This window comes from Sorghum bicolor, chromosome 5, assembly GCF_000003195.3.
Source record: "Sorghum bicolor cultivar BTx623 chromosome 5, Sorghum_bicolor_NCBIv3, whole genome shotgun sequence".
NCBI classification, from domain to species: Eukaryota; Viridiplantae; Streptophyta; class Magnoliopsida; order Poales; family Poaceae; genus Sorghum; species Sorghum bicolor.
In genome coordinates this window covers 18,193,554-18,219,744 of record NC_012874.2, presented here as the reverse complement: position 1 = coordinate 18,219,744, position 26,191 = coordinate 18,193,554, and the positions used below count along the sequence as shown (strand labels likewise).

The 26,191-nt window shown below is 41.4% G+C and overlaps 1 protein-coding gene and 1 long non-coding RNA gene across 14 annotated transcripts; one reads left to right on the top strand and one right to left on the bottom strand.

Moving 5' to 3' along the window:
• On the bottom strand, positions 18,045 to 21,776 carry LOC110435443. Of its 13 annotated transcripts, XR_002453127.1 has the most exons (7): positions 21,314 to 21,775; positions 21,022 to 21,211; positions 20,297 to 20,755; positions 20,103 to 20,173; positions 19,873 to 19,975; positions 18,737 to 19,558; positions 18,045 to 18,182 (listed from the first exon to the last, which is right to left on the bottom strand). It is a non-coding gene; the product is annotated as an uncharacterized LOC110435443 (long non-coding RNA). The 13 variants fall into 13 exon arrangements; XR_002453122.1 differs by having other exon boundaries at positions 18,737 to 18,867; positions 19,040 to 19,558; positions 19,873 to 20,755; XR_002453126.1 differs by having other exon boundaries at positions 18,737 to 18,862; positions 19,040 to 19,558; positions 19,873 to 20,755.
• Positions 24,810 to 25,815, top strand: LOC110435827 (ethylene-responsive transcription factor ERF094-like). The gene has a single exon (XM_021461889.1). The coding sequence runs from the start codon at positions 24,835 to 24,837 to the stop codon at positions 25,681 to 25,683; it is 849 nt and encodes a 282-aa protein (XP_021317564.1). The 5' UTR covers positions 24,810 to 24,834; the 3' UTR covers positions 25,684 to 25,815.

Below are 26,191 nucleotides of genomic sequence, written 5' to 3'. Positions count from 1 at the left end.
ATCTGGAGATATTTTACTGTGCGAGATTTCCTGGTCGGTCCATCGGCAGCGCCTTGTAACGGTAATATTGTCGATGGACGGATAAAGTAGGGATATCCGTTTGGGAGGATAAGATACTTTACTGAACAGGACATCCTGGTCAGTCCATCGGCAGGTCTCTGTAACGGTAACATTGCCGATGGGCGACTAAAGTGGAGATGTCCATTTGGGAAGTTGAGGATTTCGAGGGATCTGCGGAGGAATTGGACCAAGGTTGTTCAGATTAAGGTTGTCGGTTACCAAATTGGGAGAATTAATTGCAGAAAGGCATCATTACTGCAGAGAATTTTGGAGCATTAATGATTTCATACTCCGAAATTGGGGGGCATGTGTTGACACTGTTTTTGGACATGTACCCAGGATCGGTAGAGTGTAGATTGGCAAGAAAGGGCAATAGTGACTGGTCTGCAGGAGAGTTGCCGATAAGAGTGGTTGCCGATGAGGAGACAGCTGAATGTGGCTAAGTCCATGGGTGGTGATGTGTTTATGCCGATGGCCAGTATTAACCGTTGCCGATGGGGAGTCTGCCAATGACATGGAAGGAAGGCTTGGAGGTTGCCAATTGGTCCGTGATGGTGTCCTAGCTTGTCACGGCAGGATAGTTTTATATTTTCCTTAGTTATTTAAATCGTTTTGTACACGGATTCTGTTTAAATTTGGAATTTGAATTCTAGTCGTGTCTGGTTGTAGCTCTTTGAGCAGGGTATAAATGTAGACCCTAGGGCCTTGTAATTGAGACATCTATCAATCAATCAAACACGAGTTTTTACTCATATTCCAGCATCTACTTTTTCGACGACTTCGTCATATTTTCCTTTTCATTACGAGTTCTTCGGAGTTCGTCGACTTAAGCTCGGCGTATTCTCAAGTTCCGTGTGAATACCTCTTGGCCGTGGCATCCGGGCGCATCGCTGTTGTCGGGACCAAAGTATTCGAGTTATCACCTTTGCCGATAGTAAGGTCAAATCGGCTGGCACGCCTTAACGTTTGAATCGGGTATTAGCCCTTTGTTTGCAGATCAGCTTTTGCATCAACTGTATAACTCGTGAACGCCTGAGAGTAAATACTCAACAACCAACTACCACCCAACTCTAATGAAAGAAGGCAACAAGCCAAAGACTGTAGAAGAAGTCGGAAGCACATTTTTTGAGGATACGACTACTAGGCCCTCTCTCCCGTCTCTTTCCATAAAATAATCCATATAGAGGCTCGGGGGGCTGCTGGGAACATATGCTCAGAAAAGACCCTCAAAATTTTCAAAAAAATGGAGGACCCTCTAGCTTTTGTACCAAATAGCAAGAGGCTCGGGGGCTACACTCAGTGAGTGCATTTTTTTCAAAAAATACACATCACTCCAAGAAATTCTGAGAAGATCACTCAAAGGTTTCCTTCAGAAAGGACTCAGATGAGACTTATTCCTATCTACAATGGACTAGGAGGAACAAAAGAGATTTTCAAGATCAACCATGGAATGCTCAGGAGCTTGTCGGTATGGGATCCCTAGGGTTCCTCGTCAGCAGTTACTAGAGGGTGGGCCTTGCCCTGGCCTGTAATTCTAGGAGAAAGAAAATCAAAGTGCGTCTCTAACTTTGAGTAGATTAAGGCAGACTAGCCAGATTCTCATAAAAAGTACCTTCTATATTAGAAATATAACACTATCTATAAATCCATCTAGAATAACAAACTGCCTCTCAGTCGTCTACCGATATAAAGAGAGGTTGGGGGTACCCCTTGTAACAATGAATGATACGATGTGCTCAATAAAATCCAAAGGCTAACACTGACTCGGCGTAAAGGCTATTACTCGAGATTGAACTCGAGTGCCCAAATGAGGATAAATTTATGATCTCTTGCATTAACCATCGAGTTCCAGCATACACTGAGCCCGAATAACTGTCCTAGGTACCCCCATGGCAGGCTATCGGTGGTAAAACATCGATACAAACAATCTAGTTTACTAGATACAAAATATAGATAAAATTGTAAAATCTGAGAGCAAATGATGCATAATATGATAACAGTTGTAATCAGCGAGAACAAGAAGTTCTGGTACCCTACTAGAAGTTCTAAACTTTGCAACGTTTCTAATTTTGAAACTATCTCTCTAGCAAAACTTGTTTTTTCTCAACTTTGAGAGGCAGCCACCACTAATCTAAATCTTCTAATTAAGACACCATACATCAGAACCCTAAGCCAAAAATCTACTACGAAAACACTACAATTGATGAAAGTTCTATATCTAGCAAGATATTGTTTTAACACAAAAGTGAGAAAAACACTAATGCAGAAAGCGTCTGGGCATATAACTAACCTCCAAGTCGCCACTAATGGAAGGTGGCTAGCTAGTGCTGGTCATAGAGCGAGGGAGCAGGGAAGAAGGTGGGCGTGGCTGAAACTAGATCCATAACGGTCTTGATATCTCCAGTTGTACATAAATTATAATGTTATAAATAAATGGGTCCATTACAAAATATTTGATGAAAATTGAAATTATTGTATTTTTTTGAAAAAACTAAAAATTATTGTGATTGAAAACAATCTAGTTTAGTGGATATAGAATCTAGATAACAATTGTAAACTTTTTAACAAATAATTTCGACGTCTAAGACAAGAATCTGCACAACTATGCATGAAACGCTCTCTATGAAAACCAGTAGTTCTAGTAGCCAACCGGAAGTTCTAAATTTTATAACATTTCTAACTTCGAAACTCTCTCTAGCTAGAACTTGTTTTTTCTCAACTTTGAGAGGCACACACAACTAATCCAAATCTTCTAATTAAGGCACCATACATTGAAACCCTAAGACAAAAATCTACTACCATTCTCTATCTATCGAAACACAACCCGTGGAAAGATCAATTTATAGATATAACTAACCCAAAAAGTGAGAAAAGCACTAATGCAAAAAGACTTCTAAGAGGCATATTAACTAATTAATCTAAGCCACATCCTCAACCTTCCCCTTACGTATTTTTCAAATTTTGGCGCTCCAAAGTCACCACAATTGGCCGCCGGCGAGTGTTTGGTCGGAGAGGACAACCAAGCAGTGCTGCAATAAGTGCTGGTTGACCAGGAGTTGGCCGCAATAATTAGTGTTGGACATATTACTGGCGGTTATCTTAAACTAACATGTACTGGCGGCTTATTGAAGGTGACGGCCAATGTAAATATTATATTTATACTAGGGGCTCCTTTACATAAACCGCCAGTGTATCACATATTTTTATTGGCGGTTGCATAAAGAAAACGGCCAGTGAAAATATCGTATTTACACATACGGCTACGGCTATCTTAAGTGAACTGCCAATAAAAATGTTTTGTGCAGCGGTTCCAAAGTGGAGTCCCACCTTTGTAACTCCACTGGTGTGTAGTTGTTTCAAACAGCCAGTAAAAAAATGGGAGGCGCCGGTAGAAAGCATCAGTCATAACACGCAAGCACTGTGACTGCCACAGTGCCACTAGTGTTCTACACTACTAGAGAACAGACCTTTCGTCGATGTGCCAAATGACCTTTAGTCCCAGCATTTTTGGCACCCAGGACAAAAGAGATCTTTAGTCCCGGTTGGTAAAGCCAACCGGGACTAACGGTCCCTCCCCAACGGCTCCGGTGTCATGCGCTGTCGGGGAGGGACCTTTAGTCCCGGTGTGTGTTACCAACCGGAACTAAAGACCTACTTTTAGCCCCGGTTTATGCCACTAACCGGGACTAAACCTTTTGTCCCGGTCTTTGGCACCAACCGGGGCTAAAGGTAGGTGTTTAGCCCCGGTTGGCAACACCAACCGGGACTAAACTCTCCCTGCTATAAATTGAATCTCCCTCCTCTCTTCTTCCTCTCCCTGCCCGAGCGCGAGGTCCTTTGTTCTTGCTTGTTCTTCCATTGTTCTTTCTTGTTATTGCTCTCATCTCCCGTGATCGATCCATTTCAACGCTTCTACGCCGTCGTCGATTTGTTTGAAAGGTTGCTAGCTTCATCCTCCTACCGCCATATGTAATTTCATATTGGACATATGTCTATTTTAATTATTTCATGTTGCCATCTCTCCAATCATCATCTTCTCATGTTTGAATTTTTTTGAACGATGCTAAGTGTGTGCCCGCTAAAAACTAGTATACACAAATCATTACTACTATGTATACACGAATCATGTTAGTTCTATTATAGATATTATAGGATATTTTTTACTTTAATATGTTCATGTTCTCATTTTAAAATATTAATAATATAATTTTTGTTGTAATTGTTAAATAAATTTTTTTTCACTTTAAAAATTCTTGAAATTAATTTTCTTTATTGATAAAATTATAGCTTCTAATAGAAAAATTATAATTCCATGATAATGCAGATAATGGCACGCCATTGGATGTACAATGCCGATCGCCGCTCCAACGAGTTCATTGAGGGCGTGCGAGAATTCCGCAGAGTGGCAGAACAAAATAAGCGGGATGGTTTTATGTGCTGCCCATGTGCCGTGTGTAAGAATTTGAATGAATTTTCAAACTCAAGAGAAATTCACTTGCACTTGTTCACGAATGGTTTCATGCCAAACTATATTTGTTGGACCAAACACGGAGAGTCCGGGGTTATAATGGAAGAAGGTGAAGAAGAGCAAGCGTACCCTGACGATGTTTTTGCTCAATACTGCGACTTCGCAGTAGAGGACGAAGGTGAAGAAGACGGGGATACAGGAAACAGTATCGTTGATGATGACGATGCTCTTGGTGATGTCATTCGCGACGTACAGAGAGATTGTGAAAGTGCAAAGGAGAAGGCTAAATTTGACAAAATGCTAGAGGATCACAAGAAGCTACTCTACCTGTCGGCCGAAGAGGGATAGAAAAAGCTAGGAACGACACTGGAGTTGTTACAGTGGAAGGCAGAGAATGGTATTTCTAACAAGGCATTTGGAAAATTACTGAAGATCCAAAAAAAGATGCTTCCGAAGCCTAATGAGTTACCCACCACTACATACAAAGCAAAAAAGATCGTCTGCCCTTTGGGATTACAAATCGAGAAGATACATGCATGCCCTAATGACTGCATCATGTACCGTGGCGAGCATGAGAAATTAGATGAATGCCCTGTTTGCCATGCGTCACGGTACAAGATCTTGCGAGATGACCCTAGCGATGTTGAGGATGAAGAACATCCGAGGAAGAGAATCCCTGCCAAGGTTATGTGGTATGCTCCAATAATTCCATGCCTAAAACGTTTGTTCAGAAATAAGGAGCATGCAAAGTTGTTACGATGGCACAAAGAAGACCGTAAGGTGGACAACATGTTGAGACACCCTGCAAATGGTTCTCAGTGGAGAGGAATCGATAGAGAATTCTTGGACTTTGCAGAAGACGCAAGAAACCTAAGGTTCGCATTGAGTACGGATGGATTGAATCCTTTTGGGGACCAGAGCTCTAGTCATAGCACTTGGCCCATTACTCTATGTATCTACAACCTTCCTCCGTGGTTATGCATGAAGCGGAAGTTCATTATGATACCGGTGCTCATCCAAGGTCCGAAGCAATCTGGCAACGACATCGATGTTTACCTGAGGCCATTGGTTGAGGAACTCCAGCTTCTATGGAGCAAACCAGGTGTGCGTATGTGGGATGATTACAAACAGGAAGCATTCGACCTACGAGCATTGTTGTTCGTGACAATCAATGATTGGCCAGCTCTAAGCAATCTTTCAGGACAGACAAACAAGGGATATAATGCTTGCACCCATTGCTTTGGTGACCTTCAAGCTGTCTATTTGAAAAAATACCGAAAGGTCGTGTACCTTGGCCATCGTCGATTTCTTGCTAAGAACCACCAGTTGAGAAAGAAAGGCAAACATTTTAAAGGTACGGCAGAACACTGGTCCAAGCCAGGCAACTGAGATGGGGCAGAGGTATTCGAGATGGTCAAAGATTTGAAAGTAGTGTTTGGAAAGGGAGAAGGCAGCGAACCTGTTCCGAAAGACGCTTCGGGGCGTGCCCCAATGTCGAAGAAAAAGTCAATATTTTGGGAGCTTCCATATTGGAAACACCTTGAGATCCGCCACTCCATCGACGTGATGCACCTGACGAAGAATCTTTGTGTCAATCTCCTAGGGTTTATGGGTGTGTTTGGAAAGCCTAAGGATACCCTTGAGGCTCGAGAGGACTTAAAGCGCATGAAAGAACGAGACAACCTGCATCCAGAGCAAACAGATGATGGACGCTAGTATTTAAGACCTGCTAGCTACACTCTTAGCAATGAGGAGAAGGAAATCATGTTTGAGTGCCTAAGCAGCATCAAGGTCCCATCTGGGTTCTCCTCCAACATAAAGCGTATAATAAATGTGCCAGAGAAAAAATTTGTCAACTTAAAATCGCACGACTGCCACGTGATTATGACACAACTGCTTCTGGTTGCCTTAAGAGGAATTCTACCTCCACATGTACGTCTAGCCACCGTGAAGTTGTGTGCATTCCTCAATGCAATTTCTCAGAAGGCAATCAATCGTCTTGATCTAGCTACTCTACAGAACGTTGTGGTTCAATGTCTTGTCAGCTTTGAGTTGGTGTTTCCTCCATCTTTCTTTGATATCATGACACATCTCCTAGTTCATCTGGTCAAAGAGATTCATATTTTGGGTCCTGTCTTCCTACACAACATGTTTCCCTTAGAGAGATTTATGGGTGTACTGAAAAAATATGTTCACCAGCGGGGTCGGCCAAAAGGAAGCATCATCAAGGGATACGGGACAGAGGAGGTCATTGAGTTCTGTGTGGACTTTATTCCTGATCTTGACCCGATTGGTCTTCCTGAATCAAGGTATGAGGGGAGACTCAGTGGAAAGGGTACACTAGGAAAGAAAACATATATCAGCCAGGGTGATGATTTATTCAATAAAGCGCACTACACAGTCCTTCGAAACTCTATTGTGGTGGAACCCTATATTGAGGAACACATGGATTTTGTATGATCTGATAATCCTGGAAAGAATGAGACTTGGGTTACGCGTCATCTCATGGAAACATTCGGTGACTGGTTGCGAAAAAAATGCCAGAGTGATAAAGATATTGGAGATGAACTTTATTTGTTGGCTAGGCAACCAGCGTGGCACGTCCTCACGTACAAAGGGTACGAGATAAATGGAAATACATTTTACACCGTATCACAAGATAAAAAGAGTACCAACCAAAACAGTGGTGTCCGTGTGGATGCCACGGACACGAATGGGGACAGGCACACATACTATGGTCGTATAGAGGAGATTTGGGAACTAGACTATGCACATAATTTTAAAGTCCCTTTATTCTGATGCCAATGGGTGAAGATGAAAGGAGGGGTATTAGTCGATAAGGAGTACGGAATGACAACAGTGGACCTCAACAATATTGGATATACAAACGATCCATTCGTCCTCGGTACTAAGGTGAAATCAGGTGTTCTATGTGAAAGACATGTCTACAAAACCCAAGAGAGGGAAACAAGATGAGAAAAACACCAACGAGCCAAAGCGACACATCGTTCTTACAGGGAAAAGAAACATCGTGGGAATTGAAGACAAGTCAGACGTGTCAGAGGATTATGAAAAGGATGAACGGATCCCACCCTTCTGTGTGGCCAAAGACCCAAGCATCATGCTCGCTATAGAGGACACTCCATGGTTACGGAATGATCATAACCAAGGGCATTATGTTAAGAAAAAGTTTACCACTGTGCTAGCTTGATAATGGTAGTGATTTGTACTTGACATCTTGTGTAATATAATTGTAACATCTTGATGTGGATTTTGAACTACACTTGATTATGTGTAATATAATTGTAACACTCCATGGTTACGGAATGTAATATAATTGTAACATCTTGAGGCCATCCAAAACTGCAAAAATGGTCTATAGATGAAATGTAGATCTTGATGAGTGGAGCAATATTGGTATTCATGAGTTTTCCATTTGAGGCCATCCATGGTTCTGAAAATTAGCGTTTCGCTATGAATTCTTTCAAATTTCAAAATTTAGTGGTCCAAACTTTTTTAAATGAAAAAGTGACCATTAGAGAAAATGTAGGTCTGGATGAGTGGAACAAACTTTGTATTCATGAGTTTTCTATTTGAGGCCATCCAGGGCTCGGTCAAAGTGTGTGTTTGTGAAACCCACTATTTTGACTTTGGTCAAACTTGGACAAATGACCCATCTGAGTACTTCAAATGGAAAACTTTTGAATACCAAGTTGTTAGGTCTCATCAAGACCTACATTTCATAGATGGATCATATTTTCATCTGGATAAATTTGATCGAGTCCGAGGCACATGTTTTCAAATTCGAAGACGGGCTTTCGTCAAACTTGGTCAAACGACGGAGAAAATGACTTGGAATGAAAATCTTTTGAATACCAAGTTGTTAGAGATCATCAATATCCAAACTTTTTATATAGACCATTTTTCCATTTGGGGAAGTTTATGCAAATAATACTCACCAAATCTTGAATCTCACACAAACTTTATGAAACTATACGTGGGAAGTGTGGATTTTGAACTACACTTTGCCAGCACTTTGTCAAATGCAAAAATGGTCTATACATGAAATGTAGATCTTGATGAGTGGAGCAATATTGGTATTCATGAGTTTTCCATTTGAGGCCATCCATGGTTCTGAAAATTAGCGTTTCGCTATGAATTCCTTCAAATTTCAAAATTGAGTGGTCCAAACTTTTTCAAATGAAAATGTGACCATTAGAGAAAATGTAGGTCTTGATGAGTGGAACAAACTTTGTATTCATGAATTTTCTATTTGAGGCCATCCAGGGCTCGGTCAAAGTGTGTGTTTGTGAAACCCACTATTTTGACTTTGGCCAAACTTGGACAAATGACCCATCTGAGTACTTCAAATGGAAAACTTTTGAATACCAAGTTGTTAGGTCTCATCAAGACCTACATTTCATAGATGGATCATATTTTCATCCGGATAAATTTGATCGAGTCCGAGGCACATGTTTTCAAATTCGAAGACGGGCTTTGGTCAAACTTGGTCAAACGACGGAGAAAATGACTTGGAATGAAAATCTTTTGAATACCAAGTTGTTAGAGCTCATCAATATCCAAACTTTTTATAAAGACCATTTTTCCATTTGGGAAAGTTTATGTAAACAATACTCACCAAATCTTGAATCTCACACAAACTTTATGAAACTATACGTGGGAAGTGTGGATTTTGAACTACACTTTGCCAGCACTTTGTCAAATGCAAAAATGGTCTATATATGAAATGTAGATATTGATGAGTGGAGCAATATTGGTATTCATGAGTTTTCCATTTGAGGCCATCCATGGTTCTGAAAATTAGCGTTTCGCTATGAATTCTTTCAAATTTCAAAATTGAGTGGTCCATACTTTGTCAAATGAAAATGTGACCATTAGAGAAAATGTAGGTCTTGATGAGTGGAACAAAATTTGTATTCATGAGTTTTCTATTTGAGGCCATCCAGGGCTCGGTCAAAGTGTGTGTTTGTGAAAGCCACTATTTTGACTTTGGTCAAACTTGGTCAAATGACCCATCTGAGTACTTCAAATGGAAAACTTTTGAATACCAAGTTGTTAGGTCTCATCAAGACCTACATTTCGTAGATGGATCATATTTTCATCTGGATAAATTTGATCGAGTCCGAGGCACATGTTTTCAAATTCGAAGACGGGCTTTGGTCAAACGACGGAGAAAATGACTTGGAATGAAAATCTTTTGAAAACCAAGTTGTTAGAGCTCATCAATATCCAAACTTTTTATATAGACCATTTTTCCATTTGGGAAAGCTTATGTAAACAATACTCACCAAATCTTGAATCTCACACAAACTTTATGAAACTATACGTGGGAAGTGTGGATTTTGAACTACACTTTGCCAGTACTTTGTCAAATGCAAAAATGGTCTATATATGAAATGTAGATCTTGATGAGTGGAGCAATATTAGTATTCATGAGTTTTCCATTTGAGGCCATCCATGGTTCTGACAATTAGTGTTTCGCTATGAATTCTTTCAAATTTCAAAATTTAGTGGTCCAAACTTTTTCAAATGAAAAAGTGACCATTAGAGAAAATGTAGGTCTTGATGAGTGGAACAAACTTTGTATTCATGATTTTTCTATTTGAGGGCATCCAGGGCTCGGTCAAAGTGTGTGTTTGTGAAACCCACTATTTTGACTTTGGTCAAACTTGGTCAAATAACCCATCTGAGTACTTCAAATGGAAACCTTTTGAATACCAAGTTGTTAGGTCTCATCAAGACCTACATTTCGTAGATGGATCATATTTTCATCTGGATAAATTTGATCGAGTCCGAGGCACATGTTTTCAAATTCGAAGACGGGCTTTGGTCAAACTTGGTCAAACGACGGAGAAAATGACTTGCAATGAAAATCTTTTGAATACCAAGTTGTTAGAGCTCATCAATATCCAAAATTTTTATATAGACCATTTTTTCATTTGGGAAAGTTTATGTAAACAATACTCACCAAATCTTGAATCGCACACAAACTTTATGAAACTATACGTGGGAATGTGGATTTTGAACTACACTTTGCCAACACTTTGTCAAATGCGAGAATGGTCTATATATGCAATGTAGATCTTGATGAGTGGAGCAATATTGTTATTCATGAGTTTTCCATTTGAGGCCATCCATGGTTCTGAATATTAGCATTTCGCTATGAATTCTTTCAAATTTCAAAATTGAGTGGTCTAAACTTTTTCAAATGAAAATGTGACCATTAGAGAAAATGTAGGTCTTGATAAGTGGAGAGTTTTCAATTTGAGGCCATCCAGGGTTCCAAAATCCATCTTACAACTTTTGAAAATTTAAATTTCAAATTTATACAATCAATGTCGTGAATTTGTATAATTATTATTAAAGAAACAAAAGTTTAATGTCCAAATGACCCAAAAACAAAGTATCTGTCTAAAGCCAACATTTTTTTTAAAATTTAATTGGCTATTATATTTTTGCATTAACACAATATTCATTATGAATAACATTTATTTTGAATAATATGAAATATTTGAAAAACAATTGTGTTAATAATTTTTATACTGATGAGTAGAGCAGAATAAAATTAATGTGTATTTTTAAACAATTTTATCAGATTTATTTAATTATAATGCATTTAACAATCTAAAGAGGAAAAAAAAGAAAAACCAAATTATGGCGCCTAAACTGGCGCCATAATTTGGTGAGAACGACCCTTTAGTCCCGAGTCGTGCTAGCACCCGAGACTAAAGGACCTTTAACCCCAGTTCCATCCAGGAACCGACCTTTAGTCCCGGTGCCTGGGTGGAACCGGGGTCAAAGGTCCTTTAGTCCCGGGTGCTAGCTCGACTCGGGACTAAAGGTGCCCTACCCTATAATGGGCAGAGCCCTTCTTCCTCCTGCCCACTGCGCCTGCGTCCGTCGTCTTCCTCCTGCCCTAACCGCCGCGCACGACCCCTCGTCTTCTCCGCCGCCTCTCCGTCGTCGTTGCTCGAGCGGCGCCCCGAGGACGCCCCGCCGTCGTACACCGCGCTCCCTCCGCCTGTATCCCTCTCTCCTCTCTTTCTCTCCTTCTCTCGCGCGCGCGCGCCGCCGTACGTCGCGCCCCACGCCGTACACCGTCGGGCACGCGCGTGGCCACGCGCGCCCCCACCGGCCGGTGGCGCAGCCCGAGCCCCGGCCCCGTGCGCCCGAGCCCTCGTGGGATAGGCCTTGTTTAGTTCTAAAAAATTTTGCAAAATTTTTCAGATTCTCCGTCATATTAAATCTTTAGACGCATGCATGAAGTATTAAATATAGACGAAAATAAAAACTAATTGCACAATTTGGTCGGAATTGATGAGACGAATCTTTTGAGTCTAATAAGTACATGATTGGATAATATTTATCAAATACAAACGAAAGTAGTACTATTCCTATTTTGCAAATAGACGAAAATAAAAACTATTTGCACTGTTTACCTGTAATTTGTAAGATGAATCTTTTGAGTCTAATTATTTCATAATTGGACAATGTTTATCAAATAAAAATGAAAGTGCTACAGTAGCCAAAAACTGCAATTTTTGCGAACTAAACAAGGCCTGAGAAATGAAAATGAAAAAAAATGAAAAAATATGAATAAACAAAGAAATAACTATAGTGATGTTCACGTAATATATATACGATGTTCTTTAAATTTTTATCTTTGTTACATGTTTTTATTTTTTTTCTTATGCTTTGCTCTAGTTATTATTTGTATTACATTATTTTCATGTATATTATAGTACCAATTTCTTATAAATCTAGAATATTGTCTCTGCTCAAATTCATATATATTTATTTATTTTCATGTATATTATAGTACCAATTTCTTATTTATTTTCACGTAATATATATACGATGTTCTTTAATGTAATTAGTGATAGTCTATGGTGTATTTAGGTTTTTTTCACATAATATATATTTGATGTTCTATAACATATTTTAGCGATGTTCACAAAGTATACAATATATATGCGATGTGATGTTCTATAATTTATTTAGTGATGTTCTATGATGTATCTAGATGTTCACTTACTATTAGTGGTACAATTAGTGCTATAATTAGTGGTACAATTAGTGGTATAAATTAGTGGTACAATTATGATATATTTAATTGTTAGCAAATGATATACTCTAAACCCTAAACCTAAGCCCTAAGCCCTAACCCTTAAACCCTAAACCCTAGTTTTATATATTGTTTCCTTGTCAGGTATACACAGTAGTGCTAGTAGTCATGTGTCACATATTTTTGCAGAAATGGCCGATCCGAGAGAACACGAAGAGGAAATGACATATTTTTGCAGAAATGGCCGATCCGAGAGAACACGAAGAGGAAATGATGAACCTGATCTGCGGTCCCACTGAAGAAGTTTATCACGATGATCGCGAAGGCGATGAGAACCCTGAGGGCATCGATGACTGCTCTCAGTATTTGGTCGACCCGAATGAGCAAGACAATGCTGGCCAGCAGGTCTGTAATATGGCAGTCTCCTTTGTTTTTACAGATATAATTGGAAATAATATCTTGTACTAAATTGTCTTGTTTCTTTCTACATAGCCCTCTAGCTCGACGACAACCACGGGGACCAGCCGGAGAGTACGAGGCCCAAAGAAGCCTATGGAGGGCCGGTTAGTAATCTCAGAATTCGAGGAAGCAACAGGCAAGCCACTTGGACCCCATTCAAGGGCCTTCGTCTACCACTTAGGGTACCTTGTCCGGGATAGGATCCCGATCAGTATCCGTGAATGGAAGGAGAACAAGAAACACCCAGAAATCAGTTATGTCTCTAGACGTGACAAGGAGCTACTCTGGAGTGATGTCTTGCAACATTTCACACTTGAGACAAACGATGAACAGTTGAAGGAAAGAGTCCGAGATTGGTCTATGAAGAAGATGGCCCCAATGTTCCAGGGCTATAAGAAGCATCTATATCAAGACTACATCAAGAAAAACATGACTACAGACTTCAACTCTCCAAACTATGCGAAGCTACGGCCGTTTTGGGACGACTTTGTACGGTTCAAGATGTCCGAAGAGGCTCAGGAACAGGTGAGAAAGAACTAAGAGAATGCCCGACGCAAGACCTACCACCATACGATGGGATCAGGTGGCAACCAAACCGCCGTTCCTAAGTGGGAAAAGGCCGAAAATGAGTTAATCGACAGGGGGTTGGTGCCCGAATCCCTCGAGTGGCCTGAGCACGCGAAGCACTGGTTTTTCGCTCACGGAGGCTCACTGGACCTTGAGACCGGAAAGGTCGTGTATGGGGAACGCATCCAAGCTGTTGCGGAAAGATTCCATCAAGCTCGCTCCATCGCTCAAAGTGGAGAATGGTAGCCGAATAGAGATAAAGATGAGTTGACATTCGCCCTGGGGAACCCTGAGCACGGTGGACAGACGAGAGGCTATGGCACCGTGTCATGGGAACATGCCTTCCCTGCTGATAGGAAAACTTACAGAAGCCGCTAGAGAAAGAAGGAAGAGGACAGGGAACGGATACGCAGATTGGAGGAAGGACTCATAAAGACCCAAGAAGTGGCTCAACGGGCCCTTGAGCGAGAGCAAGCGCTGAAGGCCACAATGGATGAGAAAATCCAAAAGGCCATGGATGAAGCTGTAACTTCCCGCCTCCAAAGCTGGTCACAGCCACCGCCCGCCAACATCAGCCCTTGCTCAGCTCATCTAAATAGCATTTGTGCTTCTACGGAGGCACCTGCGAGGCAAGTTGATGACGTAGGGCTGCCATTCTCGGTGGATGATGTCACCGCTCCGTTGACGTCTTGTGAGCTCCATATTTCGGAGGGCGATGGCACAGTAAAGGTGGCAATCAGTGTCGTATCTCCTATCGACCCCACCAAGACACCAAGGATCCACTCTGTCCCAATACCAGTCGGATATGCTTGTGTCTCGGTGGATAGAGTGGTTAGAGGCCGTGAAAATGTGCCTCTCGATATCGAAGGCGGTGATGGAGAGAAGACACTTGGTGAAGCGGAGAAGACATTAATATGTTGGAGGAAACGGTACATCATTATTCCTGGGGTGCCGCCGCCACAACCGAACCCTAGCAGGTGCGGATTATTGTGGATGCTACTGCTTTTTCTATAATTATATACTGTATCAAATTACATTTAGTCATGTATACATATACCTTATTTGTTTTTCTTCAAATCCAGGGCCTCCCCCCACCGAAGTCTGTCTGTCCATTCACCGCATGACCATAGTGCCGTGGGACATGACGACGACGACGACGTACAAGAGAAGGCCGCATCCCCACCACCGGCCGCCGCATCTCCTCCACGAAGGAATCCAACGCCGCCCACGGCCGAATCTCCTCCACAACAGCAAGCTCCACCTGCGCCGCTGCCTCCGCCAATGCCGACAACGGCCGCCGCCTCATCGGCACCGGCTGGTGCTGCATCGAGGAGGAAGAGGTCGTCCGCCGAGACACAGAGATCACTCCAACCACGTGCGGCAAACTGGAAAGCTTTGAACACGAAGATCCCGAAGACGACCAAGCTTCCATATGAGAAGACCGATGAGGAAGTGCTTGCTGCAAGCAAAGCAGAAGTCAAAGCATTCTTTGAAACATGCAAAGCTAATAGAAAAGCAGAGCAAGAGCCGCCATACCTAATGTATCCTCGTTCAAAGCTACGTCAAGTGGTGCAGAAAATTACAGACGCGAACCGTGTTGTGAGTAAACAACCAGGGTCAACAATATCAGACTACGACCGTACTGTCCTAAAGAAAATCAAGGCAGACAAAAGAAAAGTCCAGAAAAAAGTTGCACAACTCGGTGAACAAGCGCAACAATCAGTTCAGCCACTAGTGGTTACGAATGAGTACGGTTCAAACACCAACTTGCTGGCAATGACTATACCTGCTAATGTGGACTTAGATCAACTCGGCAATTGGATGGAAGAAACTGGGCTGCCCCTAGAAGCACTTCTAGGGCGTACCGATGCGCCAATCCACGGAGGTGTTGATGACTATCAGAGTCGGTACATTTACGGCAGGAGTATGTGCCACCCTGAGAAGGTACGAGGACTTGGTACGCAAATATACAAGTTGTACGAGTACTACTTGAGAGTCAGCTCAAAACATAAGGAAGAAGAATTGATTGCCGTCCGAGTCCGCGACCGACACTACTTCCATGGAGATGACGTCATATGGATAGATTTTAGTGAAGTACACCAACTTCTCCATATGAATGCTCTCGACAAATCTCTCATGAGCTGCTACTGTCTGTAAGTGATTCTTCCTTTCAATCATTAATCCCATTATAGCATATGTATGTATTCGTAATAACTACGCTCACGATGTGCAGACACATGATGAGAGAACAAAGATTAAAAAAAGACAATCGAATTGGTTTCATCGATCCATATGTCGTGTACAAGGACACTAAAACTAAAGATCCATTGAATCTGAAGCCTAAGGAAATAGAGAAGAACCTCCAGAGGTTCTTTTATAACCAAAGGCATACGGAGAAGATACTCTTCCCTTACAATATGGGGTAAGTGTTGTGTTATATCATGTCTTAGTTAATCCGACATTAAGATATACATATATAAGTTGACTCTAAACAAATTCAGAGATCATTGGATACTCATTGAGATTAAGATCACGGAACAAAAAATATATGTGTGGGACTCAATGAAAAAAGACCTAGCACTCTATCAAGACATAATAGACATGATCCAGAGGTAAGTATATATCATACTTTAAATATCGATGCGTGCTCCTTTACTTTATTATGCTAGCTATACCTAATCAACGACCGTCTTATTGGGCAGAGCTTGAGCTTGGCTACAACAAAAATATCATATGGATCTGAATGTGTCACTTCCTCCTCCAGTTCTACTCCCTTGGGTGCCCACGCAGCCGTTTGGAACGAATCTATGTGGATACTATGTTTGTGAATTTATGCGGTACACCCTATTTAAACCTGCTCAAAGTGTTCTAAAAGTAAGTAACATGCATGTGTATACAGTAAATTCATATCTTATTTATTTGTTGGAACTAAATAGATTTTATGTATATTAATATCTTTTTTAACTAATGCAAATGGAAGGAGTGGAATATGAAAGATAAAGTGTTCAAGTTCACATTACTCCTTGGAGTCCAGGAGACGATCGCCGGATTTATCAACGATCATGTCATTCCGGAAGACGGCGAGTTCGACTTATACCCGCAGGGCTTCAAGCCCATTCCAAACAAGGACGAACACTTGTATGAGCTTTAAGTGGGCGGGCAAACATTATGTAATCATTAACCGGTGGCAACACACTTGATTATTACTTGTACATAATATTATTATTGTAATGTAATGTGTATGTACGTATGTGTATAGCTATATAATATATATAGATATATATATTATACGGATAATATATATATGTAGTTTCATACTTTATTTGTGTGCAATAATGACGCTCTCGTATAGGTGCGGATAATAGCGGCGTATACGAATAAATTGGAGAACATATACAATTGAAAACCAAAATCAATAAAGAAATAAAAAGGAAAAATAAAAAGAAAAAACCCTTTAGTCCCGGTTGGTAATACCAACCGGGACTAAAAGGGGTGGCCAGGGGTGGCGCTACGTCACTGCCTTGCGCCCCGTATAGTCACTTACCAACCGGGACTAAATGTCCCCATTTAGTCCCGGGCCGTTGAGCCGGGACTAAAAGTGGAACTTTTAGTTCTGATCCCTTAGTCTCGGCTCGCCACCCAGAACTACAGGTGGTTTTCGACGGGACAATAGTGTACCACTACTAGCCTTGGTTTATTGTACCATAACACGCAAGTACTGTGACTGCCGGATAATCTTAAAATGAAAGTGATAGGCGTATTACTGCCGTTTTGTTGGATACCAAATGAATAGATAACTAGTGGCAAACGCGCGCCCCTGCGCGCGAGGATGTAAGTACTTGTTGAGATTCATTGAGTTAAGGTATATATATATATATCATAGCCATAGTTATTCGCATGGGTAACATATGCTTTCATTGATATATATATTTACAATCTGGTTGAAACAGAGTCTGAGGCATACAACAGCGAATCAGCGATGTTGGTGGCTTATGGTGTGCTAGAGTAGGACAATCAAAACCATTACATCATAGAACTTGGGCGCACGCACATCATGAGTAACCTTGCTAAGACACAACGTAATGGTGATTTGTTGCTGGGTGGCTAGCTGCCTCATATATGAAATTTGCTCACAATCACAGTGACTATCTCTGAACCAACAAAGCTACTTATCATTGATGGAAGTATGAAAACTGAGCTATTGTGGCATTTTAGATTTTATAATCAGGTTATGGCAATGAGGAAGGCTACTGTTGTATGAAACAAGATAATTAGTAATTGATTCAGGCTTCAAATTTATGCTACTTAGCAATAGAAATAGTTGCCAATCATGTTGGGTCACCTACACTGCTTTGTGTGTGTGTGTGTGTGTGTGTGTGTGTGTGTGTGTGTGTGTGTGTGTGTGGTGAAACAACATATAGAAGCTAATGCTTGTACTCACGTGGATATCCACTAAGTCTGCTTTGATGGTCTAGTTGACAAGGTCCTTATCAGTCAACAACACGACAGTTGTGCAAACCCAATTAGCGATTGACAGGAAGCCTGCAAGGAACAAAGGAACCAACCATAAGCCACTAATTGTTATACGCACATCATTCTGACCGGAAGAATTCTGCAGTGTGGAAAAGTGAGTTTGTACATGCACAAAGAATCATCATATTCAGACTTTAAATACTATAAAGCCTAGAAGAGACCCAAATTGAAGCATGTATCATTGTAGCTGGCAATGTAAGCCCCATTGCTAGTCTACTAAGTATGAAGTACTTCTTGTTGTAGACATTAATGAAAATAAACACTTCCAAAATTCATTTTGTCACTGCCTGGTTGCATGGAGGTGTGTATCTGTAGATAAGATTCATAATGCTTGTACCCAGTAATATATGAGGCTTATGTGTATAAGATGCAGTGTAACATTTACCATATGTATTTAGAAGTCCTATGTTGATTGAGCAAATAGCATTGGAGGTGAGGTCACACAATAAAGTCATGATGAATTTGGCAAAACACTAAAGTAATTGTTAATCTAGTTGAAGAGGAGAGATTGTCATCAAATAGTAGAGGAAGGTAGTGACAAAGAGGGAGGGAGGGGTTCTCACATCATCTGTTGCCTGAGAAGGACGACACTCTTGTGGCCGATGCCTCCATGAACTTCAGCAAGAGGTGTGCAACTATTTTCTTGATCTACTATGTATAGTAAATGTGACTGCCTTCTTCACCTTTTTCTTTGCTGTACATAGGAACAAAATGAGGAAATAACATCAACCAATGTAAGGTTGCATCTATGTAAACTATAGACATTCCATTTCAAAAGCAAATGAAAACTGAAATTGGAAGGGGATATAGAAGGCTTAAAAAGGTACATGACAAATGGAAGTAGAGAAACATTAAATGACCACAACCTGCAGGAGAACCTAAAAAAATCCTGACTCGAATGACCACATCATCGACAAAGAGCCAGAATTAGCACAAGCAAGCACAATTTAGTTGTTGGCGATGGGAGTTCAGGGCTGTTCGAACCGAGATGTGTATATTTTAGGGCTGAAAAATATAAGAAAATAATTGGAACATAAATTTAAAATTGAACCCATAGAAGATCAATGTTAGCTGAAATTCATGGAACGAATTGAGGAAATAACATCAACCAATGTGAAGTTGCATCTATGCAAACTATAGACATTCCATTTCAAAAGCAAATGAAAACTGAAACTGGAAGGGGATATATAAGGCTTAAAAAGGTACATGACAAATGGAAGTAGAGAAACATTAAATGACCACAACCTGCAGGAGAACCTAAAAAAAACCCCTGACTGGAATGACCACATCATCGACAAAGAGCCAGAATTAGCACAAGCAAGCACAGTTAGTTGTTGGCGATGGGAGTTCAGGGCTGTTCGAGCCAAGATGTGTATATTTTAGGGCTGAAAAATATAAGAAAATAATTGGAACACAAATTTAAAATTGAACCCATAGAAGATCAATGTTAACTGAAAATTCATGGCTTATAATAGTTGAAATCTAAACATAAGCTTTAGAAAATAAGGATAGATAGGTCAGAACCAAGATCATTGTTACACATATGATGCATTATTGTCGAAGAACCAAGATCGTTGTTTCTAACGAAAACAGGGAGAACATGCTATGAACAGGATGCGTATAGGTTGAGTGGATTGATTTTTTTTGTGCAACAAAAAGCCTTCAAGGGCTTCCATGTACATATATGATGCTTTGTCACCTCAACATATATGATGCTACTTTTTCCAAACCATTGTCAAGTGGGAGAGTAGATTCAAGATCTTGTATCCGTCTTTCTATCTGAGCTAGGCGTGGATACTCAACTGGAAAAAAATAATAACATTCTGATTAGGTTTAAGCATCATGAGGCTGAAATATCAAAAATTAGTATGTACACTTTGTGATGAAAGCAAACATTAGTACAAATAAGGCATGAAGGAAGCTGATAACCTGCAAAGTGTACATACTAATTTTTGTCCACTAACACTTTTTGGTTCCCACTATTTTCATTAGACGGCATACTGTAAAGGTCAGTGGGAGCAGTAAAAAAATAAGATTGGAAAGGGACTTCTGGAAAAGAAGGCTGGCATGTAGCAGATTGTATAGGCAGAAACAAAAAAAAAAGAAAAAGTTGAGAGCCAAACCTACAACAACCATCCCAAAATTTCATTAAACTAAACATGTGACCATTTTTGGCTGGGTTCGCAAATACAAATGAAGCCATCAATTTTTTGTGTATAAACCTGCAATCATTTTTATCTGAAAATAAACAAACACAAATTAACCCATCTAGACTTATAATACAGCAAAAGGCAGTTTATGGAGCAATGTATGACCACAAAAAATCATGTAAGCAACAACTGTGAAGCTGTTCTGGACTACATCCTACATGTCTTCCATGTCGATCGGTAAGAGAAAAGTTACATATGTTTACCTTGATCTCAGCTGGCTCAATTATGAGTATGCCATAAACATGTCATGAAAATACAACTGCAGCGCCTATATAATTCAGAGGAAATGGTGAGATAAATAACATTAATTCCCAGTGACATTTGTCTTTCCAAACCAACATGGTCTTTTAAAGGCCTGCAAAATTTCTGCTGCTGCAATAAAAAAGGCAAAAAAATTCAATGAAAACAAGATTTTTCGAGGCCTAAGAAAAAATTCAATCATCATTTAATTTGTTCGTCAACTTAGAGCTTCAAGGCATGCTGACAACTGAGATACTCTCAGAAATTGCATAATATAAGTAACAGGTCATGCTTAGCACTTCACAAGCGAATGAATATTAGATCATATCCTTGAGTAATGGGTATGGAGTTTTTCATCACAAGCTTAAGAAGAAAAAAAGAAATGGCAGATGGCAAACCTCAGAGTAGTCTGCCTATCCAAAATGTTACTGGAGTTGAACATATGCAGAATGTTACTGGAGTTGAACATCGCTGCTCTGCTGACAAGGGAAATATGTTACCACCACTTTGTGGTCAGATAAGTTGGCAAGCAGTAGTGATGGCGTGCCCTCTACTGCAAATCAATCAACATTCAAAATTGTAATGGACCTGCAGGCATTATAGGCCAAACAATAGAACACGATTCATAGAATAGTGAGAAATCATAGGGACAAAAGCAAAAGCACAAAATAAGAGAAAATACGGAATCACCTGAGGCTGCTCTATACCAAATGTGGCAGTATTGAGCCCTATGCACAACCATAGTGGGACAAAGGAAGAGGCATGAAGATGAGGACGAGCTGCTTTCCAGGCCATACTTCTGCCCTGCGCTGGCAACGGCATGGTCGAGACCCATCCGCATTGAGCCATATCGGGGGAGGAGGAGAGGGCTCGTGGCCGTGGCCACCGCCGGCTGTTGTACCACCATGTCGATAGAGCATAGGGACAGAGAGAGGGGGGGCGCCTCGCACAAAGGAGGGGATAGCTGCTGCCGCCCTGAGAGGGAGGTGCGCCTAGCACAGGGGAGGGCATAGCCGCCGCCGCCCTGGATCCGGCCATGGCCAAATTCCGGAGGCACTGGTGCGCCACCGCGTCGGAGAGCGGCCAGTGCAGGTGCCCACCTGGTGCACTGCCTCATGTGGAGAGAGAGAGAGAGACCGCGGCGGCGCGAGAAGGGCGGCACAAGCAGAGCCGGCGTGACTCGCGACATTTTTTTTCTTCCATGTTTTGTCTTCGGGAGAACTTAGGAAGACTCCAGAGCAAGGCTACCCAGAAGAAAACTGAGCCATCAAAACGAGATCAAACGGTGGAAATTTTTTTTGCTAACGTGGCCAGTCTGGTTGTTTAGCCCCGCGTTCCCAATTAAAGGGTTGAATTATCACTGGCGCTTGGTAATATAACCCGGCAGTGATACGTGGAACCCAGACAAAAGAAAATCAATATTGTTAACTTAAACCAGCACATGTGCGAGCCGCACGGCAAAGCATCTCCAGTGACAACGCGAGCTAGCACATCATCTCTACTGTTGCAGTGGCCTCGCCTGCACTAGGAATGATACGGGTGGCTGAGGCCTTGTTTAGTTCACCTAAAATTGAAAAAGTTTTTCAAAATTCTCTGTCATATCGAATCTTGCGGTACATACGTGAAACATTAAATATAGACAAAAACAAAAACTAATCACATAGTTTCACTGTAAATCGTGAGACAAATCTTTTGACCTTAGTTAGTGTATGATTAGATAATATTTACCACAAACAAATGAAAGTGTTGAAATCTAAAATTTTTTTCAGATCTAAATAAGGCCTGATAGTAGATTTGGTCTCCATAGTGGATGCGTGCGGCGGCGTGAGGTGCGTGGTCGGCTGTGGGCACCTACCTGGTTCGATGTAGAGATCGGGACATTTTCATTTGCTTGATGAAATAAACGCGCTTTATCTAAAAATGTGCATGAGGTATTGAGGCTGCCAAAAACCCACTTGTACGAATGAAAAACAAATCAAACTTTTTTCATATAATGTTAGATGAAGACAAGCTTTATTATAAAAATTGTAGAATTGACTGAGGTCTAGAACTTATTTGTCATTGATCACTTTTTTCTATCTTAATAGGAAAAAATATATCTCGCAGCCATGTGTCCCCGGGCAACAATCTACTTTTTTGATTTTTTTTTTGCTAAAATTTAAACCAGATCTTGGCCGAAGTTTCTTTCTCTGTTTTGTTCTTCTCTTCTTCTTCTTCTTCTTTTGCCGCCTTATTATCTTTTTCCTTTTAGCAAATTTTGTCCCTTATTATCTCCTCACTAACCTAGCTAGGCCCATGAACGCAGCACGGCCCACTCTGGCTGAAGGCCTCCCTCTGCGATAGGCCTTGGCCAGCCCAACAAATCGCCTAACTAGAGATTATCATTTTCCCCTTTTAATTCTAAGTTAAGCTTGCATCTAATATTGCAAATTCAGTATCCTGCAAACGAAATTGATGACAGATATTACAAATATAAGGATCAACCCTGACCATAATAGTATCTCAAAGAGTCTTTCTAAAATTAACTCTCTAAATTATTATCTAGAGTCATTTGAGTAAATAACTGTTTTCTATATCTCTGTACCCTCCAACCTGTTTTTTATATCTTTGGCTAGAGAGTCAGTCTCATACTCTATTTTTGTCTAGCAAGAAATTTAAAATTGAGGATGTTTATATTTAAATATGCAATTAAAAAGACTGTTGGAGGATATTTTCACCAAATTCTCTATTGCTATAAGTTACGAATGATATAAGGATTTTCTTAAGTTTCTCTGAAGCTTTCATCTACGAAAAATAAATAATAAGAAAACTAGGCGCTAAACACACTTGAATACTTGATCGAAGGCATACTACTTGTTCCAGAATAATAAACAACCATCCAGCAAGTTTCTCTGTTCCTACTCCCTTTGACCCTAAATTATTGTCATTCTCGCTTTCGGAGAAATAACTGTGTCTAATTTTATATAAAAATATTATGATTTATGTTATATAATTAGATCGATCGGGATTGAATCTATTTTCATAATAAATTTAGCCAAACTTATGTTATACAAAAAATTATTTGATATAAATGCATCACGTATTTTTCATAAATTTAGCCAAACTTATGATGAAAATGACAGTTATTTATGAGCGAAGAGAGTACGACCGTAATTCACAACTATATTTGCTCTCGTGACATGAACCTGTTGCTAACCCACGACAATATACTTATGCTGTGCTTCGTGGGAACCGACGTGTTTTTTTTCCTTCTATCACAAATGTCACATGTGTTGAAAAAAATCATTGATCAATCAAATGACATAATGCTAATAACATATTGAGGTCTTGTTTAGTTGGTGAAATTTTTTGTAAAGTGATACTGTAGCACTTTCGTTTATATTTGACAATTGTTGTTCAGCTATAAACTAACTAGGCTCAAAAGATGAACTGTAGAATTAGTTATTTTTTTATTTATATTTAATGCTTCATTCATATAATGTAAAGTTTGATGTAACGAATCTTGATCATTTTGCAAAATTGTTCATGAACTAAACATGACCTGACTAACTGCAGGTTATTTCTGTAAAGTAGTGTGGCCTAAAAGTCTTTCGGTGATGGTGACGAGAAAGGAACGGGGCACTAAAATTTCATTACAGCAGAGGATGATCTCCTTTGAGATATTTTATGGCCGAACGGTCCTATTGTAGAAGCATGGCAGCAGCGCAAGTGACGCTAGGCGGCTTGTCGTATCCAGCCGCCCTACGTCAGCCTGACTGAAGTTTTACCATCACGTGAGCGCTGCCGTTGTGCTGACCTGTGGTGAAAACAAACATTGTGGCGGGTCCCACGCTGGAAATCCACTACAGCCGACGACAAGTCAAATCCGGAAATCCATCATCAGCTCACTCCACTCTGGCCTTGTTTAGATGCCAAAAGATTTTGGATTTCGCTATTGTAGCATTTTCGTTTGTTTGTGGTAAATATTATCCAATTATCCACTAACTAGAATCAAAAGATTCGTCTCGCGATTTACAGATAAACTGTACAATTAGTTTTTATTTTCGTGTATGTTTAATGCTTCATTTATATGTTGAAATATTCGATGTGACGAAAAATTTTAAAAATGTTTTGGTTTTCGGGCTGAAGACCTCTGTTGCAGGAGGCTTTATATAAATTCCTTCTTCTGCCTCCGGCCTCCGGCACTGCTCACAACTATACACTCTGCTGAAATGGAACAAGGCGATCCTACTCACACCTCCTCTGCCTCCAACTGCGACGACCCTGCCGCCGCAGCACCAGCCACCGCGTGGCTATGCCACGACACGACCCACGGCGACGACATGCTACTACAGCAGCTCGCCGCCATTCTTGCCCCGGCCGACGACGAGTGCTGCTCCGACGACTGGCTCTCTTCGTCGTCCTCCGAGGCGGTACACCACCACCAGCGGAGTTGGCCGCTGCACGCGGCGAACAACGGCGTCGTCGCCTGGGCGGCGGGAGGCGAGAAGCGGGAGACGACGACCACGGCCTTCATCGGGGTGCGCAAGCGGCCGTGGGGCAAGTTCGCGGCCGAGATCCGCGACTCCACGCGCAGGGGCGCCCGCGTGTGGCTCGGCACCTTCGACACCCCCGAGGCCGCCGCGCTCGCCTACGACCAGGCCGCCTTCGCCGCGCGCGGCGCCGCCGCCGTGCTCAACTTCCCCGTGGAGCGCGTGACGGAGTCGCTGGGCGCGCTCGCGCTCGCCGGCGGCACGGGCGGAGGCGGTGGCTCCCCTGTCCTCGCGCTGAAGCGCCGGCACTCCAAGCGCACGCGCAGGCGCAACAAGCCCTTCGCCGCCACCGTGACATGCGACGACAGCAGGAATCTAAAGACGCAACGGCGGCAGCCGCCCGTGGCGCGGCGCCAATGCTCTGGGTTGTCCGGCGTGTCGTCGTCCTGCACGGCCATGGCGGCGGCGGTGCCGCAGCAGCAGGTGACGACGTCGCGTGAGTTGCGTTACGGCGTCGTGGAGCTGGAGGACCTCGGCACCGATTATCTGGACGAGCTACTCCGGGTGTCGTCGCACTTGGAGAACTAGTTGGCATGTTCAAGTCGTGCAACGTCACCATGTCGTCATCACGACAACACTACGCACGATCGGAGCCTTGTTTAAGTTAAAAAAATTACAAAATGGAAACAGTAACACTTTCATTTGTATTTGACAACTATAATCTAATTATAGATTAACTAGGCTTAAAAGATTCGTCTCGTAAATTATAGACAAACTACGCAATTAATTATTATTATTATCTACATTTAGTACCTTATATATGTATCGCAAGATTCGATGTGATAGAGAATTTGAAATTTTTTATAAAAATTTTTGGAACTAAACAAGGCCCCAATGCTATCGCACGCACACGTAGACCTTAAGGGTCTTAAGGGTCGTACAGCTGACAACATTTTTATGAGCTGTTGGGAGCTTTTTTTTGTCAAACACGTGTTTCTTGTCTCATAAAGACATGAGTTGAGATGAAGCTGAAAAAATAGCTTATTGCATTTGTCCCTCATCTCTCTCTCATTTATGCAATAAATACTTGGTGAAG

Coding starts and splice junctions, on each gene's coding strand:
- LOC110435827 (XM_021461889.1), top strand. CDS start 24,835: ATGGAACAAGGCGATCCTACTCACACCTCCTCTGCCTCCAACTGCGAC.